Here is a 19,927-nt window from a genome sequence, read left to right on the forward strand (position 1 = left end):
ATATTTAAAAATGGAAATGGGGGTGCTGGGGTTGTGGCTCAGCGATAGAGCTCTCATCTAGCATGTGCGAGGCCCTGGATTCAATCCTCAGCACCACATAAAAATAAATAAAGATATTGTGTCTAACTAAAAAATATATATATATTTGTGTATATATATTATATATATATATATATATAATTTATATATGAAATAGATTCAAGATTCAGGGATGCAATTTCAGATCAAGTACAGAATACACCTGCCTGTGGTTGGCTGTACAACTAAGGAACTTACTGCCACCTAGTGGCAACCTATGTTGCTACAGTGAGACAGCCAAGAACACCAGGCCTCCTTGGGTGGGTTGAAAACCTGGGAAGGTAATCCATCCAATATCACCCCATATGCGAAGTTTGTTGTCAAAACCAGTGTGACATGAGAATGTATGACTATATTTTATAGTCGCCTCCATATTTCTCCCTCATTCCTGCCTATTTGTAATTCTCAAGCTACTAATACAAGGCCTGGCACAAAATAAGTATCCTGTGAATGTTTGTTGAATGAATATAAAGTGAGTGCTTTTGACCCATACTTGTTATCACTCAGTATGATTCAGGTCAAGATTAAGCAGCAGTTTATTTGAATACTCTGTATAATAAACATTTTAATGGGGGCAGGGGGACTGGAAGGGGGTCCTTGGGGAAGTGTCCATGGAAGGGAAGGGGCCCCTGGGCAGTTGACCTGCTCACAGGGCAGTGGATGCCCTGAACTTCTGGGTCAAACAGAACACAGCAGCCGTGAGGGCTGTGCACTGACGGGCCAAGAGTTTCACACTCAGGTCATGATAGCCTCTCTCACAGGTCAATTTTGCAGCCTCCACGAACTGGTGGTAGGTGTACACCACGTCCCTCAGGTTCCCAGCTGCTTCCCTGTGCCGGGCAGAGCAACGGCTGCAGTCCGTGAACTGGAAGCACAAGCCAGCCAGCTGGACCAGGTGCTGGAAGGTGTCACACACAGCACCCTGCATCTCTTCAGGGGACTGGTCCATTCTGATCACATGCTGACAGCTCGAAAGGAGCTTCTGAGAGCCCATGCAGAGGCGGCTCCGGCTTTCTGAAAAGTGCCAGGTGCACTTTTCTGGGGGGTGTTTGTTTCCAATCCCCCAGGAAGCTTCTAGGATGTCTTGTAGTTCCAGCAAGTTTTCCATTAGTTGGATGAAGCCCTCAGGGGTACTAGTAGGGGCAGCTTTCAGCTGTCTCAGTGCCCTGGAACAGTACTCAGGCCAGATGTGGCTTTCCCTTGACAGCGGTGTTGTGCTGCAGCTGTGAGACCGGGCAGGCCTCCAAGGCAGAGCCATCCTGCTTCCTGCAGAGGGTGGTGAGGTGAGCGGGGCCATGGGGTGTGCCTCAGGGCCCCTGTCTTCTTCCTCTGTGTCAGGCTGTGGGCCACGAAAGCATGTGGCATAGGAGAACTGGCAGCTACACTGTTCCATCCCAATCCTGGGGGCTACTACCTCCTCATTCATGCCTGCGAAACCCAGAGATGTGGCCTTCCCAAGACCGACAGAAACTGCAGGATGGCTTTCTGCGGCAAAGCAGAGGAAAGACTTCTCAGTAGGAAGGCAAATACTAGGACTGCTGTTTTTGCTTTCTGATAGTGAACAATGGTTTGATGCTTCATAGTGTGACTCCTCTTGGCAGAGTTGTGGCTTTGTTAGGGAAGGATTAAAACAGACCTGCTGAGGAGTGTCTCTAAGGGCTGTACTTTCCTCTATGACATGGTTAAGTGACTCTGCCCTGACCCCCTCTGGAGGGAAGGCTGATAGAACAGTCTGCTTCCCAAGTAAAAAATCAGGGTCTAAGTCCAACTCTGCCAAGTGTTTTTGTTCTTGGGCCCACAAGGCTTGGCTTTGGGCTTCTCTGCATTGTCCTTGGGGGTCTTTGGGAGTATGTAGTGGGGTCTGCTCAGTGCCTGTCCCAGAAGCTTCCAAGGAGAGGGAGGTAATTGTTTCACCATCTGAAGTACTAATGTCAAGAGCCTGAGAAACAACATTTGACATATCACCTTTCAGGCCACCTGCATTCTCCCCAGATTCCTCCTGAAATAAGTTGGTATCATATTTGTTTGTAACTTCACTGTCACTTTCCAAAAATAGTTGCTCCTCTTTTGTAGGGAATGTGGCCATCTTTCTTGAATTCATTCCACATTCATCACTTCTAGGTCCATCTCCAGGAGACAACAAAAGCTTTGTGTATTGGGTGGTAGTTTCTTGAATATGATTTGTTAAAAAAGATCCCAATCTCATTGCCAATGGGATGCCTCCCAGCTCCAGTGAGTCTCTCTGAGAGACATTATGTGGCCTTGGGCTGTCTGGGTTGGGGTCTGTACTGGAGAGGGGGAAGGTGCTGTTCCCAAGCTCTAGGATGAGTTCTTTGGGGGCACTGCCATTGGAGTCTTGAAATGGAGACAAAATTTGGAAAGGCCTAAACTGAGCAGTCTCTGGGCCAGAGGAACCTGGGTTGGAACCAGGAGGAGTGCTTTCTGAGGAACTGTCAACAGTGGCAGCCAAAGAGGCAACCTCAGAATTCTCTTTATTGTTGGGGTCAATCCTGAACCGAATGGCAGAAATAGAACACACTCGAGAGTCAATGACCGACTTGGTTTCCATGGTCTCGGGCTCCATTTCCATGACCCCGGAGGCTGGGTTTTTGCTCTTGGTCTCCCTCAGGGGAGCCAGCAGCCCCAGGGCCTTGGTCTCTAGGAGGCCTGGTTCACCTTGCACATCCTGCAGGGAGGACACAGTTGGGGAAGGTGCACTGACAGTCAGGTAGGGCTCCCTATCATAGTAGCACACGTCATCCACACTCTCCAGGGAGGCCGATGGCACCAGGGGGAAGGAGACCTGAGACGTGTAGTCAGTCTGCAGAAAGGACCTTCTTTTCCTCAGGGTCCTGGCATACTTCTTCGCTCCTCCCCTTCTGCTTGGCTGTATTCCTTCTGGCCTGGGGTGTAGGCCATCATCACAAGTGCAAGTGCTGGCCTTACTCTGCAAGCCTGTGGCACTGGGTTCTATGGCAGAAATGGCTCTGGGTCCTGGGAGTCAAGAAAGAAAAAAATACATAAAGAGGAGAAAAAGAAAGGTTTATAGAACTTGAGCTCAAGACATGGGCCTGCCTGGATTCAAATCCTGACTGGGCCGTGTATCCTTAGGTAGGTTAAATATTGATCTTCTCAATTTCCTCATCAAAAGATGGGAACAATAATTGTGAAAGACATTCTTTGATTTTTGGTTGTCTAAGATCTGTTTTATTGTCTTTTGGTCAAATCACTGAAAGGGAATATCCTTTCAGGGGATGACATCTTCCCAATAGTTACTATTATTAGGGCTGGGGTTGTTTGTAGCTCTGGTAGGTTGCTTGCCATGGGAGGCACTGGGTTTGATCTTCAAGCACCACATAAAAATGAATAAATAAAACAAAGGTATTGTGTCCATCTACAATTAAAAATTATATTTTTTTAAAAAAGAATTATTATCATCATTATTTTATTTTTTTGCAGTGATAGAGATCAAACCCAGGATTTCATGCATGCCAGGAAAGTGCTGTACCACTGATTTATGCCCTACGCCCCTAGAATTATTAATGAAGTTACTCCCACACAAGTCAAGTGATCAGATTTACAGCCCAGTTAACTCAAATTCTCCAGGATTTCAAACTTGAATACATTGATTAAAAACTAGTAATGCAAGTAAAGCCTATGCTTTCCAGCCATCATCTTCTGATAGCACAGATGAGGAATTCTGCTACTCAGACTCCTGGGCTGGTTGTTGTCCCTGTCTGAGCCAAGTTCCCCAGGCTTGCTGGAAATCCACAAGCTCTTACCTCCTTCTAACACTTTTTCTTGGTGCTCACGTTAACCTGAATCAGTACCAATGGTACCAGTCAATGCTGCCATGCAGGTTAGATGAAGCCATGTGTTTTTGTAACTTGCCTGGTGTAAGGCCTATGTCTAATAGGTATTCATGAAAAAGAAGCTGCTCTTTTTGTTATTATGGTCATTTCATGTGTGAGAGGTCTAAAAGAACTTTCTTTTGACAAACAAGGGCCCCAACCTCAGTCACAGACATGAGGGGTTTTGAGGAAGCTGGGATGGTTCTTTCCGAGGGAAAAAGCACTGCTGTGAAGAAGTCTTGGGAATCAGCCAGAAGGAATCAGGATCACAGATTTGCATTTAAGAATCAGAGGAATCACCTACTTAGATGAGTTGTTCCAACCTGGTTGTACAGCGTTAAAAATCTTATCAAATCCCAGGCAATTCCCTAGACTTTTAAATCGGAATCTCTAAAGTTGAACCAAGGAAGGAATCCATAGTTTTAAAACAAGGCCCCTTGGGTGATTCTGATGGCCAGATATGTTGCTGCCTAGGCTACCTGTAGCCACTGATCAAAGGAGTTTCTGAGGCCCAGAGAAGGAAGGGCTCCCACAGCAAGTCAAGGCCAGACCAGAACCCAGGAGCAAGAGTCACAGTTCTGGGATCCTGTTCAGGACCTCACTGGCTCCCTCCCTGTGAAAAAAAGAGCATCCAGAATGGAACTTAAGTCCCTGGCTAGACTCCTGTGAAAGGGCCTGTCTGACGGTCTCTGTAGCACCCCTACCCTAACCCCAGCTCAATGGCTGGCCCAGTGAAGCAAAGTAGAGGCATGGAAGGCTGTTGTCTGGGCTCTTCAGGGACAGCAGTCTGGCCGTAGCTATTCCTTTCTTTGGGGGCAGAGTCAATAACTGAACTCAGACTAGAAGGTGGCCAGTTCATTCATCCATTTAGCAACAACTTTCAGGCTCTGTCCAGAGACACAGTGATGAGTGAAAACACACAGTATCTAAGCTCAAGGAGCTCTCAGTCTTGTGGGAGAACAACACAGAATCATACAAGTAAATATACCTCTACAGGCAGGGCTAAGTGCCAGGAAGGAAAGTCCCAAGTGTGAGAGAATATGTGACCAAGATGGGCAGACCTGCTCTAGTTTGGGAAATCTGGGAACCATTTCTTGAGGGAGTGGGCCTCCAGTGAGACCTGATGGAGGGATGGGCATCAGCAGCTGAAGATCAGGGCAGACAGCAGCAGGTACAAAGCCTGGAGGTAGGAATGAGCTTGGTGCTTCTTAAAAATGGCAAAGAGATTTTTGTGTCACGAGTACAGAGAGAGCTCAGGAGTAAGAGAAGCAGAGGTCATGTCACAGAGGGCTTCACAGTGTCCACTCAGGATCTGGCCTGTCTTCCAAGAGCAATGGAAACTGCTGGGGAGCAGGAAGAGGTGTATCAGGGAGCAGCAGGAGAGCACTGGAGCAGAAAAAAGAGGGCTGTAACACTCCCAGCTCCTAGGAGGTCACCTGGCGTGTGTGCTGTGGGTGTGATGGTGTGTGTGTGTGTGTGTGTGTGTGTGGAGAGAGAGAGAGAGAGAGAGAGAGAGAGAGAGAGAGAGAGAGAAAGAGAGAGAGAGAATATGAATGAATATACATATGCATGTATGCCTGGCTCTCAGGTCTAGTTGGAAGCCATTCTTTGTGGATACTGCACACTCTCTATGGAAAAACGTACAAGGAACCTGGCAGAAATGTAGTCAACAGATCCCCTACCTTCTGGTGTCAGGGTCCCTTGGACCCCAAAAGGCCTTGAGTGCCACTGAGAGCCTGTCAATTACAGTCATCTTGCTTCAAGGCCTCATTTAAGGTAGCCTCAGGGTCAACAAAGACACAGCTACCTCCTCTGCTGGGTATTTCTGTCAAACCCTTTTCTTTTTTGTAAATTCTGTCAATCCACAGGGCCCAGCACATCTAGCCCCTCTTCCTGGAAGTCTTTCCCACTGGGGAATGAGTCCCTCCCATCTCTGCTTGCAGTCCTGACTGGAAGCCATGATGCTGGTAATTTGGTCCAGGGAACCCAGGTCTACCTTCTTGAAAGTGGACAAGGGCCCCATTTTACTCCTGTGTTGTCTTCTCAGCTTGGCCCCAGCCCTTAGGAGCTGCCTGCTGAGCCTGCAGACCTGCAGGGGGCTCACCTGAGAGCACATCTGGGGGTGTGAGCTTATCAGCTGCATCATAGTACTCCTCATCCGAGCTGCCATCCTCAAAGGCCAGCGGTGGGCGCAGGGGCAGGGATTCCAGTGTGGAGCTGGGCTGGGGCTCAGTCCAGCCCTGCTGGCTCCAGGATGGCAGGATAACCCCCTGCCTGGAAGTTGTGCTCTCTGAACTGTCACTCAGGTGGCTGGCTGGGGAGACACTGGAACACAGGCTGTAGTAGTTGTCCCGGCTGCCCTCATACAACCTGGGGTCCAACCTGCCCACACTCAATTCTGGCCCCCAGCTGCAGTTCTCAGAAGCTAGCCGTTGGGAACACTCCATCTTCTGGCACTGAGCACTGGCACTCTGGGCCAGGTCCAGGAGACAGAGGAAGCCACTGGTCTCAATCCTGTTCCTGTCCTCTAGGCTGTCAGAATCAAGATCTTCCGAGAAGCCTGACGAGCCAAAGCGGAAGAAGTCAGACCTGCTGGAGGAACAGGCATCTAAGTCATCCTCTTCCAGGGCATCCATGGACTCGCTGGAGCCACTGGTCCTGCAGCCGCGGCTCTCGGTGTTGGCTGAGTCGGATGCTTCAGACTCGGCACTGTCTGTGGTGCTGCCAGCCCCGCAAGTGCTCGCACCCCTCCTGGCCAGCTCCGGAGTGGGGCTGTTCCCAGGAAGCTGGTCCTCTTTGACAGACATTCTGCAGGGGCTCAGCTTCACCAGGCATCTGTCTGAGAGAGGCTCCAGCACACAGTCCACTTCGGAGGACTCCTCCGAGTCACTGCAGGCCCTGGACTCATAGCCTGCAACACAAGGGACAAGGGTTACAAAACAGCCTCCAGGACTGGCAGATGGCTGTGAGTCCTCCTGCCTCATCCAGTCAGAAGGGAAAACAGAGGTCTGGAAGTGGACGGGGCTTAAATCCCACTTTACTGACTGACACAGGATCCCCAATCCCAGGTTTCCCCCACACTGTTGGGCTAACTGTGCCCCAAATCTGAGCCACCCAAGGAGAGATGATTAACCCATACTCTCTTCTAAAGAGGCCTGTCTGTTCGTGGAAACATGGTGAGTATTGAATTAGATTTTACTTTGCTATGAGCAGCAGTACCCAGCTTGCCAAGCCGCTCCTCATATCTTACCTCTGTCCTATTTGAACATCAAAGCCATATGGGGAATCATATTTAAAGCACAAAAAACAACTTTAGTCCTAATCCTGATGCACTTAGTCAAACTCTACAGAGCAGAGCCTGAGAATCTATTTTTAGCAACTTCATGGGGATTCTGAGGCTGCTAGGTTGGTACTATCCTGAAGCCTGGATTTGGGGACCCATTGGTGCTATGGGCCCTTCGGGACAGTGAAAATTCATCTAGCTGCAGGTAACTACATGGTGGATGTAGGGGCGGGGACACTGAGCCAGGTCTCTGGTCTTTCCCCCAGTGATCTTTTCTAAAACTTCTCTCTGGTCACATCTTACCCTGCCCTCTCATGGAAGGGCTAAAGCTCTCCCACAGGAGTTAAAGATTCTCACATATGGACTTACTGCCCCTGTCACAGGATGGACCTGACCCCCTGCACTCCTCAGCAGCCTCCTTGCTCTCTCTCACAGTTGAGTCACCTGCCTTCCAGGATAACCCTCTTCCACAGTTCAGTCACCCTTCTCACAGTATGGCTTTGACTCTCCTCAACATCTTCCTCACTCACACCTTATCATGGTTCGGATACATTTTAAATGTCCCCCCGCAAGTGTTCAAAGCTTGGTCTCCAGTTGGTGGTGCCACTGGGAGGCAGAGGAACTTCAGGAGGTGGAGCCTGGTTGGAGGCTGTAGGTCATATAGCCTGACCCTTCACAGTCTGCCCTGACACCTCTTCCACAGTCCATTGCTTGCCTCACATTATGGCTTTGGTCTATCCTCAGGCATGCTTGTCACACCCCTTCACAGTATGAACTGACCCCTCCTCAGCAGCCTGGTGGCCTGCTGCAGACTTCCTCACCATGTTCCAGCTGCACCCGGAGCTTCTCACAGACCACGGCCTTGTCTGGTGTTCCCACCTCCACGTTCCCTCTGCGCAAATGATTGTTCTTCCTTTTTTACCTGGTAACTCCAACATGTTCTTCAAGACCTATTTCAGGTACTTCCCCCTCCAGAATTTATATATCAATTCTAAACCATTTTATAGAAGGGGCTTAAACATCTGTGGATCTGGGTATCCCAGGGGGTTCTGGAACCCATCCCCCAAAGATAACATGGGATGACTGCATTTTCCTTTATTTCACTATTATCTATTCTCTTGAGGTGATTTACACCTGTTTTACCCAAGTGGAGGAAACACTGTATAAGGTGTTCTAGTGAGCACCTCTTCCCACCTCCAAATTCCCTGATATCAGTGGGGCACTTGAAATTGGCATGGTGGGAGTGTTTATACCATGGAATTAAGCAACTGTTTCAAGTCAGGCTGTTTTCCCCCTGTTTTTTCCCTGAAGCCAACATTGAGTATGGGCAGGTTGGACCCCAGGCTGAATGAAGGCAGTCGGGACAACTACCACAGCCTGTGTTCCAGCATCTCCCCAGCCAGCCTCCTGAATGACAACTGTTAAACATTTATCAGTACACCACTGGAAAGTGCTGCAGGAACAGAACAGTGCTGACCCAAAAGCCTGCTGGAAGCTGGAGGCTGGAGGCTGGAAGCTGGCCCAGAGCCTGCCTCCCACCTGCCCTCCAATTCTCCAGTCCTTACAGGACACCACCCCTAGTCTCTTTTGTCTCCAGCTATCTTTTCTAAACTCAAGGCTGAGAATTTCTATTATCATTCAAGAGAATGCAAAAGAGTGCAGAGGCCTGGAGGGGAACCAGGCCATCTACTTTCTGAACACAAGACACTTCCTTTTGCTGAGAAATGATGATAAAATGCAGTGGATCTTAGGGATGATTTCAGGAACTACTACAGAGAATCAGAGCATTAGCATTCCTTGGCTTAGGAGACTTTTAGGTACACAGAAAACTGTTTACTTGGAAATAAATGGAGAAATATCTTCATCACCTTGAGTGGATGCCTGGGTTCCATTCAATCCACCACCTCCCTTTGGGCTGCCCTTACCTACAAGGTTGGGGAAATGGGCCTGTCCTTTCTGGGGAAAAACTCAGCATCTCACCTTCTTCAGCAGACACCCGGTGCATTTGTTTATTTCCAGGCCAGAGGAAAATGGAGGTAACTGGGTCGACAAACAGCCTGTAGTACCCAGCAATCAGGCAGGCTAGGTCTTTTGCACTGTTGGATTCTAGCAGCAATGTTAGAACCTTTGAAGGCAAAGAGAACTCTTTTGCTTAGAAAAGGGCAAGGGAAACAAGGCCATGTGAGGCCAAAGAGAAATACCAAGTGAACCCAGCCATGGTTCACTGACAGGCCTCATATTTGTACCAATCAGGCTCTAAATGACTATTATGTGTACACAATTGCCCCTGCCCAGTGGGGTTTCCCACCAAATCTATACTATATTTCTTTTCTCTATCCTTCACCCCAGCCCTGGATCCACCCAGCACATTCATACAATGGGGCCCCTTTGAGACCTGACCTAGAAAAAGAAACAGGCAAGAAAAAGTAGCAGAATGAGGGAGAGGGCAATGAGAAGAATACAACACAATTCTTGAGCATATTGGATTAAATCAAAAGAGGGAAGGGTAAGTGTCAGACCTTCCGAGAGGCTCAGGAGGTACCTTGAACTAATTATCCATTTTAGTTTTTACCACTCAAAACTCTTGGGCAGCCATTCTGGTCCCATGCATGTGATCAAATCCTCAGGTGTTCCCATCTACCTTTTCGGAAACCAACAAACTTTGGGTTCAGAACTTCCCATCACGAAAGCACATGATCCATTTCAGTTTATATAAAAATAAACTCTTCTACTCTCCTTCCTCCCTTCCTTCCACCCTCCCTCCCTCCCTCTGCAATCTCTTCCCAGCAGCCAGAACTGTAAGAAATAAATCTGTTTCTTATGTAAAGCAAACAAAAATACTTTTAGGACCTTCTCAGGCTAATGTGCCCTGTTCACCCCGTGTCATTAGATGGGATAGGATGGATAAATCCATCCTTATAAGCAGATGTTGATTTTGTTACTGTTCAAAATTCATATAAATAATCCTAGAATAATTTAGCCCCAAATTCCAGAAGCTGAATTCAGAATCTCTTCCCCTGTATTACCTTAATGTCCTGAAGGTACACTCTGACCATGCTCACTTTCTCAGACTCTTCTGTCAGCTCTACACGGCTGATGTTGGCAAACTCTGCCAATGAGGACATGATGTTGAGTTTACTATTGATAATTTGGCTAATCCCATACTTGGCTCCAACTAGAATGGCAATGTAGGATTCTCTATCCTGTAACTGCAAAAGGGAGACAGGGGGATTAGTTTCCATTTACAAGCTAGTGAAAATACAGTCCTCATTCAAGAAATGAGATCTCCATCTGCATCCTCCTTGATTCCTATTTTAGGCCCTCAGCACGACTTTCTAAGACTATTTCTGAATATAGCCAGGTTAAAAAAATTTTTTAGGTGGGTGTGATGGTGTATGCCTGTAATCCCAGCAGCTCAAGAGGCTGAAGCAGGAGGATTGAGAGTTCAAACCCAGCCTCAGCAACTTATCGAGGCACTAAGCAACTCAGCCAAACCCTGTCTCTAAATAAAATACTAAAAAGGGCTGGGGGCGGGATATGGCTCAGTAGTTAAGCACCCCTGGGTTTTATCCTTGATGCTAAAACAAACAAACAAAATTGTCTCCCATAAAACCCCTTCCAGTTAGAGGACTATTACCTGCTCCATAAACACAATCTATTCTTTCTTTATTTTTTTATAGATGGACACAATATCTTTATTTGTTGATTTATTTTTTTGTGGTGCTGAGGATTGAACCCAGTGCCTCACACGTGTAAGGTAGGCACTCTACCACTGAGCCACAACCCCAGCCCATGTACTTTCTACCTCTATGCCTGTTTTCATGCTGTGTCCTTCTCTAGGAATATTTTCTCTGCCATTGTTACCTAATGAAATCCTGGCCCTCCTTTAAAAAGTTTGCATCAAAACATATTGTCTACAGAGAACTTCTACTTGGTCTCAGCCTCCACCTAGAACAGCCCCTTTCCTCCAATATTCTCCATGTTCCCATGGTACTTTCTCTGGGCTTCTCTGATCAAACTGGGCATGTATGGCTTCTCTTAATTATTTCTATTCAAATTTTGTATTCATGGTAAGTTCCCTGACAAGAGGGTCTATATCTACTTATACTTGTAGGTACCCAGCAAGCAACCTGAGTCATTCTCTGTGACTGGGCTGCTTTCCCCATTAACAGTTCTTTCCTTAAATAAGAAAGGTAAAGAGAGACTGGGGACAGAACTCCAGCCCTTGGAAACTTTGGGAAGTTTTTCTTATACCTTTGAAATCTTCCTTTCTGCAATTTAGACTTTTCCCCACCTTTGGGGGCTTCTACTTACACAAAACCTCCATCTATTTCCCCACTTTTCCTAACTACCTGGCACTCTTCTTTTCTCTCAAAACATTGATTCTCTTTCCATCTACGTTGTTCAGTCAGCTGTCTGATTAAATAGACCCATCACTGAAAATAACTGAGAGGTACAACAAATTCTCTAAAAGCAATTTTGTTGATATTAAAAGAAAACAAAAGCACACAAACAAAAAATAAGCAAAAACACTCTGATGGCAAGTTGGCTTTGTTCTGGAGAGTTCTGGGGCTGACCATGTGGTGGGTAGAGTTCCTTCAATCACACCCTCAGATGCTGGTCTTCTGAAAAGCACGTGCTCTAGGCCTAGTACCAAAGGAAGAACAGCACAGAGCAGGGGGCTCTTCTGCTTATGCCCACCACTCATTTCTTCCCTTCTTCTGAACAATCAGGACCCCACCCTGGCAGTCAGTCTAACATTTCTATTTTCCTTCATGATTCCCATTTTTTCTTCTTTACCTTCGTGTACCCAAAGCTCCAGAGTACACTGCTTACAATACCCTTCACCCAGAATGCCTTTCCGCCATACTGACATCTGGCCCCACGCAACCGTCTCACCTGTTCTTAATGCCTTCTCCCACCTAGACATACTCTATGTTAGCAGTGGTGCAACAGCCCTCTGCCTGTCTCATGCTTTGCTCTGTCTTGTTGGGTAGCTTGTTTTGTCCTTGAGGGCAGGATGATTCAGCTCCACCTCTCCCAGCATCTTCCATAGGGCTAATCCCAAGCCAGGGCATGATAAGTAGTTGCCTATGGCATGGTATTTAGCTTCATGAATAAATTCTAGTACATGGCAGAGTTCTCAGGAGATACACTGATCCTATTTAAGAGCATAATCCACAGTTCTCTAATACATACCATTAAAGTAGCATTAAAGATTCTCCCACCATATGTCTTGAGCTCCCCAAGGATCTGTAGATAATTTAAACGTAGCTGAGCAGCAGAAATAAGTTGCTTAAATAGAAAAAAAAAAAAAGATTGTTGAAGTCAGAGTTACTCTTGCCTAAAATTTAGGTAAACTGAAAGTGTTTTCCCTGAGGCTCACGACAGACAGCTGGGTGGGGTGGGCAGAGGCCGCAGCTACACTACCTTCTGTCGGGGTTCCAGCAAATTCTGGTTCCTCTTCATGTGGAAACTAATGGCCTTCTTGATGTCTTTGCCTTTCATGTTTCGGAGTAAAGTTGGAGATATAAAGTTCTCTATTCCCCAGTCTTTCCTGCCACGAGACATTGAAGACAAGCAGGCCCTTTTGGAAAGTGTACTTGGCTTTAACGAAGAGCATAATTACATTTGATTCAGTACTTATTGTTCCCATAATATAGCTATTATAAGCCTGCTTCTCCAGCAAAAGGAGTGTGTGTGCATGTGTGCGTATACACGCGTGCTTGTGTGCTTCTCCGCAGTAGACATACATCAATACACATACTCCACACAAACCACCATAGATATTCAGGGATCAAATTCCATTGACCATTCTGGCAGCAGATGACTCTTGGTGTGGTGTGATACTCCATTAATCAGGGCAGAAGTTCTCAATCTTTTTCACTATAACATATGACAACATGTGTGACACGATTACGTATAAAGTACTTTTTTTTTCTTTTTACAATGCTAGGGAATTGGAACTCAGGTCCCCAAACATGCTAGGCAAGTGCTCTTCCACCAAGTTACATTCCCAGCCCAAATATTAGTTGTGGGGCAAATAAGAGCACCTACGAATCCTCAAAGCCAAGCTTCAGGATGGTGTTAGCCTAGAAGACTCAAAATTCCTCATAAACTTGTTAAAAAATAAAGCATCTTGGACCCCTCTACCCTCTACTAGTTTTGACTAGTATACTAGGGGGTAAGAGCAAGGATCTGTTCTATTTTAAAAATATGATTTGCCTGTATGATTCCAATGCCAAGACAAGATACAGCTGAGATTTGGGGAGGGGCTTGGCAAACCTGGTTGATTCTATTCAGAGCGATTCTAAGCTCAGAATCAGGAGTTACTAGATCCTAGGACTTGAAAATGCCCCAAGGGGGGTACAATACAATAGGATTTGGTTTATACCCCATAAAAAATTAATTTCTGGGGCATTTCTGCCTTTGGAAGAGCTTTACTGAAGTTGTTCACTGATTGACCAGAACCTCTTTCCAGAAACTGGAAATTTACAAGGGAATTCTTTGTCATTCTCTTTGGAGTTGTCTTCTGCCCCAGAGGGAACAGGTGGGTTCTGACAGCTGGGCAAGAAAAGGGTGCAGAGGATGGATGAAAAGACAAGGACAGATAGGCAGGTGGGTGAATATCAGCTACCCATGGAGTCCGGCCACCTGCAGAGTCACAAATGCAGCACAGCAGCTGTCCCCTGTCACTCACTCAATGTACTTCAAAGAGATCTTCTGTGGCTGGGCACATGCATAGATCCGCTCCTGGATGTGCAGGGCTGCGAGTCGGAGTGCAGAGCTGCATTTCATTTCTACAGCAAAACGTTCCTGGAGCACATCACTGCAGCTCTAGAAGAGATTAGATAGAATAGTTGGAAAACAAGAACAGGAATATTGTGTCTCCTGGTTCTTTCTGGTGAAAGGCCCCAGGAGTAGGAGCTGAGTTTTGAGATGTGATTCTGACAGTTCTTGGCTGTGTGACCTCAGTTAAGTTACTAAGACTCTCTGAGCATTGGTGTTTTCCACTGCTAAATGCAGTCAGTCAGATCTACCTTACATGGTTTCTTTAAAAAAGGTAAAGTATAGGGCTGGGGTTGTGGCCCAGCGGTGGAGTGCTCACCTAGCAGGTGGGAGGCCCTGGGTTCGATCCTCAGCACCACATAAAAAATAAATAAAAGGTATTGTGTCCAACTACAACTAAAAATAAATATTAAAAAAAGATACAGTATATAGAAGCAGGTTTGAGACATATAAATAGAGCACACTGACAATATTATTCCTGCTGTTTTTTCTGCCACTGTTTCTGTAAAACTTCGGGCAAGTCGATCCATTTGTATCCATTTGTTCTGTAGAATGCTGATGCCTTAAAAGGTTCTTTCCATCCAAATGAGAATGGTGTAATAAATGTAACCTCAGGGGCAGCAGAGGGGAGGACCAGGCTAGGAGTCAAGGAACCAAGTTTTGGCTCTGCCACTAAGTCGGTCCACACCCCCCCAACTCCTGCACCCAAAACCACATGTCCTTCCCAAGACTCAGTTTCATCGTCTCTAAAATGAGGCTTTGAAGCACTAAAGCCCCATTTAGCAATAAAAACTGAAATGATAACAATCTTTAAATGGATTTAGAAAATGTATCATCCACATTCAAGACTAAGCCTAAATTTCATTATTATACTGCAAATCTCCTATTACAGCAACTCAATAACAGAAAAGGGAATTCTGAGGGATAATCAGGCCCCTCCTCCTTCAGAAAAAAGGAATCCCTACTAAAGAGTTGCTTAATTGCCTGGAGCTCATGTTCAGAATAACCCAATGTGCCATCTTTGAGGACAACCACCATTACTTCAGGAAGCACAGACCCAGTCACCTGCAGATAGAGGTACTCAAAGGCCACGGGGTCTTCTTTCAAGAGGTCCAGGGGGTCCTTTGGGACAAAACACACCCTGAAGAGGCAGCGGGAGTCATGTAACTCCTCCCTTTCTACCACCTGTCAAGGGTAAAGAAGATACTGTTAATCTAGCTACCCTTATAGCTATTCCATAAAACAACTTCAAAAAGGAAAAAAAAAACAATGAAAGATGGAGCCCAGTTTCTATTTTAATGATACCCAAGACACAGTCATAGACCTTCATTCCTGATTTGACTCCTTTTCCCGTGAGTAGAAAAAATAAAAGGTTCAAAAGAGTGATGTGTCCCAATGACCCATCTCCCAGATCCCCTTTCCAGAGGAAATCCCTTTCCAATTCCTTAAATGCCTCCAGAGGTAGTCTATGTATATGTGCCCACTGACACAGGTAAATTCTTTTCCATAAATAATAAACAGTCTAAACACCATTCTGCACCTTATTTTTTCCATTTAAACTATCTTAGAGATTTAATTTGGTTTTCTTTTTCACTGCAAATGCAATATAAGTAATTTGAAAAAGACGTTGCAAGCAGCAAACTTTCTAATGGGAGAGGGACGGGGCCAGAACTCACTTGCAATGAGGAATACCCAGAGCGACTCCTTTGAGGCTAGACCTTACTCTTGCTGTCCCCCCTGCTTAAAAGGCCCCCTCCTCATTTCTAATTGTTTAACTCTTTCCCACCTTACACACTCAGCAAGGATATGTTGAACTGACCAAGGATTTGTTGTTTGGCTTTAGAAAGTGGGTACAACAAATTACTGGTTGGCTGAACAACTGAGTGGTACCCAGGGACCAGCTGTGTTTGCTCTATCTTGAGAACAAGTCTCTATATTTGTTGGGTAAGTCCCACAAAAAGAGGCTTGGACACAGGAACCGATGCTCCCTAATAGCTCAATGCAGCAGGTATAGGGGAAGATCATAAGAGCCTGGAAGCAAAAGATTGGGGCTCTCTCAGCTGTGTTACCTTGAGTGAGGGGTCATCAATTTACCTCTCTAAGCCTTTATATTAGCATTGGTAAAATGGGGACCTTAAATCTGTGCTCTGCCTACCTCAGAGGAGCAGATGAAAATCAGGCCTGATTCCCATCCTATTATCTCAGGCCAAAGGAGCTCTGAGCTTCTTGGGGCAGGAGAAAGTATATCAAGCCTGAAGAAGAGCTGAGTCTTTCCCTGGACTGAGGTGTGCAGCCAGCCCAGACCTCCCAGCAGCAAGTCTGTCCTCCCTACCTGCTGGATGAGCTCCTCCTCGTGCAGCAAGTGTAGACGTGAGACGTTGTACTGCTCTTCCAGGGCCAGGGCAAAGTACTCAATACTTCGGATGGAAAGCTTCTCCTTCACAGTGAGGATGATGTCCTAGCAGGCACAGAGAGTCACAGGGTCAACTGAGGAGCAGGGAGGACTTCCCTAGCCTCATTGTTCCTTGATGCAACCAGGGAAGGAAAAGCCTGTTCTGAGGGGCCCACTGCCAGGTCAGCAGGGCTCCACTTCCTGCATGTCAGGTCCTTGTGGCCCTGCACCCTGCTCTCCTCAGCCCCATACTCCAGTACCCTGACATAGCCACTTGCTCTTGCATGACTTGCAAAGCTGAAGCCACCCAGTGGAGGCGTCTCTCTCCTCAGTGTCTGTGCTTCACTCTCTCTCTGGAGCTTCCAGTCTGCGTAGTCAACTGCTTTCCAGGCAGATTCCCACCACCCACCTGACACATGACTATGGGAAATTGTCCTGACATTTCCAACCTCAGTTTCTTCCTCTGTGAAATGGAGGATAATGATGCCTACCCTCTTAGAGTGGCTGGCAGGATGGAATGATAATTATGGCTGTGCTGAGGTCTTTATAGTTGCTAGACCACACTCCCCTCATTTGCCATGGTGGCTTTCCCTCTGTCATCGTGAATGCCACACATTGTTCACTCTCATTGCACACTTTTCCCATTACTCCTCAGAGGCTGCTTCTCTCCCTTCAAGTTTCAGCTTAAATGTCACCTCTTCAGAGAGGCCCTCTCTGGTCTCTGTATCTAAATGTAAATGTCCCTGTTATTCTCTGTTCCAGGGCCGTGTTTATTTCCTTCATTGTTATTTAATATTATTTTTTTAAAACAGCTATGTTTTTTTTCCCCAGTTACCTTGGAATTTATTTAAACTAAGAGGAAAAGGTCATAATGTTTTCATGCAATACACACTTGGTTCTTTAAATAACAATTGTGACAAATAGCAGAAAGAATTAAGGAATGCTGCACTAGTGATCCATACAAAACACCAACATTTTAGGTTGTACATAACTAAAGAAATATTTTACATTTTTGAAATACTGTAATAGCCAATACACAGATATATGTTTTAGGTAGGCATAGAATGCAATTTTAAAAAGGAAAAAAAATCACACTGGAATTACTCAATTTCTTTTAAACCACTGAGCAAGAAAAGCAACATTGAACTTCCATATTGATTTTACACGATTTCTATACAGAACCTTGACTTAAATCCAAGAGCAAAAGTTAAGACTCTCCTCCTCTATTTTTGGTAAATAATTGCATGGTAAACTTATATGACTTTTACCCCTGGATTTTACCTGGGAGTGGCCTTTTTAATATTTTATTTAAAAGAGGGCAGGTTTGGCACTTTTATACTGATGTCACCAATGTTAATATTTCTTAGGATCTCAGGAAGATTCATATTATTTACAGCTGATAACACATAGGCTGGAGCTCCCACTAAGCCAGCCTCAGGTTTCTCCAGTTTATTTTGTGCATCAATTTGTGTAACAATCTCATCCATGTTGGTCTCCAATACCATTCCTTCCATCACCATTTCTGCAAGAATATTGTGAACCTTGTCTACTTGGAAAATTAAATCCAGTTCACAGGCATTTTCAAAACATTTGTCTAAGGTTTCCATGAATACTTGAATTGGACCTAAAATGCCAACTCACTTTCTGATCTGCACATAATCTAACTAGTTTCCCCCTATATGTAATCTGATTCCTTTCTCTTGTGGCTTTTAATATTCTCTCCTTATTCTGTATAGTAGGGTATCTCCACCCCATTCCTAGTCCTTTCCTGTAAAAAGCCCATCTACCTTTCCATTTCTGCCACAGAGGCCACTGTTCTCTGGAAGCCTTTCATTGCTACCCATCTGGAAGTTCTCTCTCCCCTGAGCCTGAATGGCACCATTTCAGGTATGTGTCTACTGTGTGTGTGAGTGTGTGTGTGTGTGTGTGTGCGCGCGCGCGCCTGCGCGCACATGTGAGAGTGTATATTTTGGCTACTGCCAGTTATCTATAGCTGCATCAGCTCACCTGAACCTGCTGGTCTCCATGTTTACTCTTTCATGGTTTTTACTGATAGAAAAACTCTGTTTGCTTCTTCATTACAGCTTCACCCTAACACCACTTCCTTCTTTGTTCATATTAGTGTCATCTTTCATCGTCTCTAGATAAAATCCAAACTCTGCTGCCTGGCCATGTGAAGCCCTCCATGCCCACTCCCCAGTGACCCCTTAGCAAACAGCCTGTGTCCTGCTGCATGGTTCACTATTGCCTGGGCAAGGCCTGTTTTCCTGCTCTCTGCATTTGTTCACGTGACTCCCTCAGACTGATATGTGCTTCACCCCACAACTGCCTGTCCCTGCCTGCACTTGTTGAAATCTTAGTTGCCCTTCACTGCTCAGTTCAGGCGCAGCTTCTTCCCCAGCCTTGGTCAGCATCCTGGCAGCATGGAAGAGACGGTACTCTGCATTTTCCCTCTCTTTATAGCCCTTATTTCATCTTGTCCTAGATACCTGGAGGAAATCTAGACTGTTCACTCTCTCTCAACTAGACTTCAGGCTCCTGAAGACAGATGCCGCCCTTTACCAGAGCATCTCAAGTGGGTGCTTTTTAAATATACGTTGAACTGACTTCAAGGCAAAACAGAGTATGCAGGGGCCTGGGCCTGTTCTTATATTTTGCCTGGGTTTTTAGCTGCTCTTGTATTTGAATAGTAATTGGAGACAAGAGGCAGAGAACCTGATTACCAGTGAAGGCCTAGGAGTGTTAGAGGACCTTGGGCAAGTCACTTCACCTCTGAGTCCCAATTTCCTCCCTTGTAAGAGGTGATATGTATACTTGCTGAGGTTGTGTAACTAACACAGTGCCTGGCTGATCACAAGTGCTCAGACCACAGTGACTGTGAGAACACCAAGGCAGATGCAGGGCAAGATGCTACAGGTCCTCAGAGCCAGCCTATTTTCCCAAGAAAGAGGTTCAAGTTTACTCTTATTACCTTCACAGTTGTGTTTGCCTCAAACTTGAAAGCTTTGGTCTGTCCATTCTCCAAGTACAGCTTGAGCACATTGGGCATACACAGTAGAGAATTTCCCTGGAAAACATAAGAATAGGGTTGTGTCTCTGACACAATGTTCCTGCCCCTGGGTGTGTCAAATTCTTGGCTGCCTGGTTTGGAGAGTAGGATCTTCTCTAACCTCACCATGTCAGGGGTTGCTTCTTGGCATTAGGGAATTTCACCAAAGGTCAGTTATGCTTTGCCAATGGGCACCCATGGGAACTGTTAGATCTGATGGACGGTGGAAAACAGTGACCCTTGCACAGCCCTCTGCAGTGTCTCATGACCAACAGCTGGCATTTCTCTGCTGGTTGCCACCTTTATGGGACAAATTTGGCAAATGAGACCACCAGCACACATGCTCTGCATATTGGGCTTTTCTGAGATTCTTGAACCCTGCACTGAGGGTCTGGCATGGAATGGGGGGGGGTGAACAGCTTCCTTAGCCTGAGATTCCTGTCATTTTACTGCTATATTCCCCATAATGAACCACTGCCAAAGGA

General features: G+C 46.0%; 1 protein-coding gene across 1 annotated transcript in view; it reads right to left on the bottom strand.

Moving 5' to 3' along the window:
• Positions 1–674: 674 nt before the first annotated feature.
• FRMPD1 (FERM and PDZ domain containing 1) overlaps positions 675–19,927 on the bottom strand; it is an 88,136-nt gene continuing 68,883 nt past the window's right edge. The window contains exons 7-16 of the mRNA XM_081282187.1: positions 19,365–19,460; positions 16,334–16,459; positions 15,067–15,186; positions 13,913–14,049; positions 12,643–12,769; positions 12,412–12,507; positions 10,239–10,421; positions 9,193–9,337; positions 6,034–6,840; positions 675–3,072 (exon numbers count right to left, since the gene is read on the bottom strand). Of these exons, the coding sequence (XP_081138313.1) occupies positions 725–3,072; positions 6,034–6,840; positions 9,193–9,337; positions 10,239–10,421; positions 12,412–12,507; positions 12,643–12,769; positions 13,913–14,049; positions 15,067–15,186; positions 16,334–16,459; positions 19,365–19,460 (4,185 nt within the window). The 3' untranslated portion in view covers positions 675–724. The remainder of the gene's footprint in view (positions 3,073–6,033; positions 6,841–9,192; positions 9,338–10,238; positions 10,422–12,411; positions 12,508–12,642; positions 12,770–13,912; positions 14,050–15,066; positions 15,187–16,333; positions 16,460–19,364; positions 19,461–19,927) is intronic.

The sequence above is a fragment of the Spermophilus citellus genome (assembly GCF_964194105.1).
Source record: "Spermophilus citellus genome assembly, chromosome: 2".
Classification (NCBI taxonomy): Eukaryota; Metazoa; Chordata; class Mammalia; order Rodentia; family Sciuridae; genus Spermophilus; species Spermophilus citellus.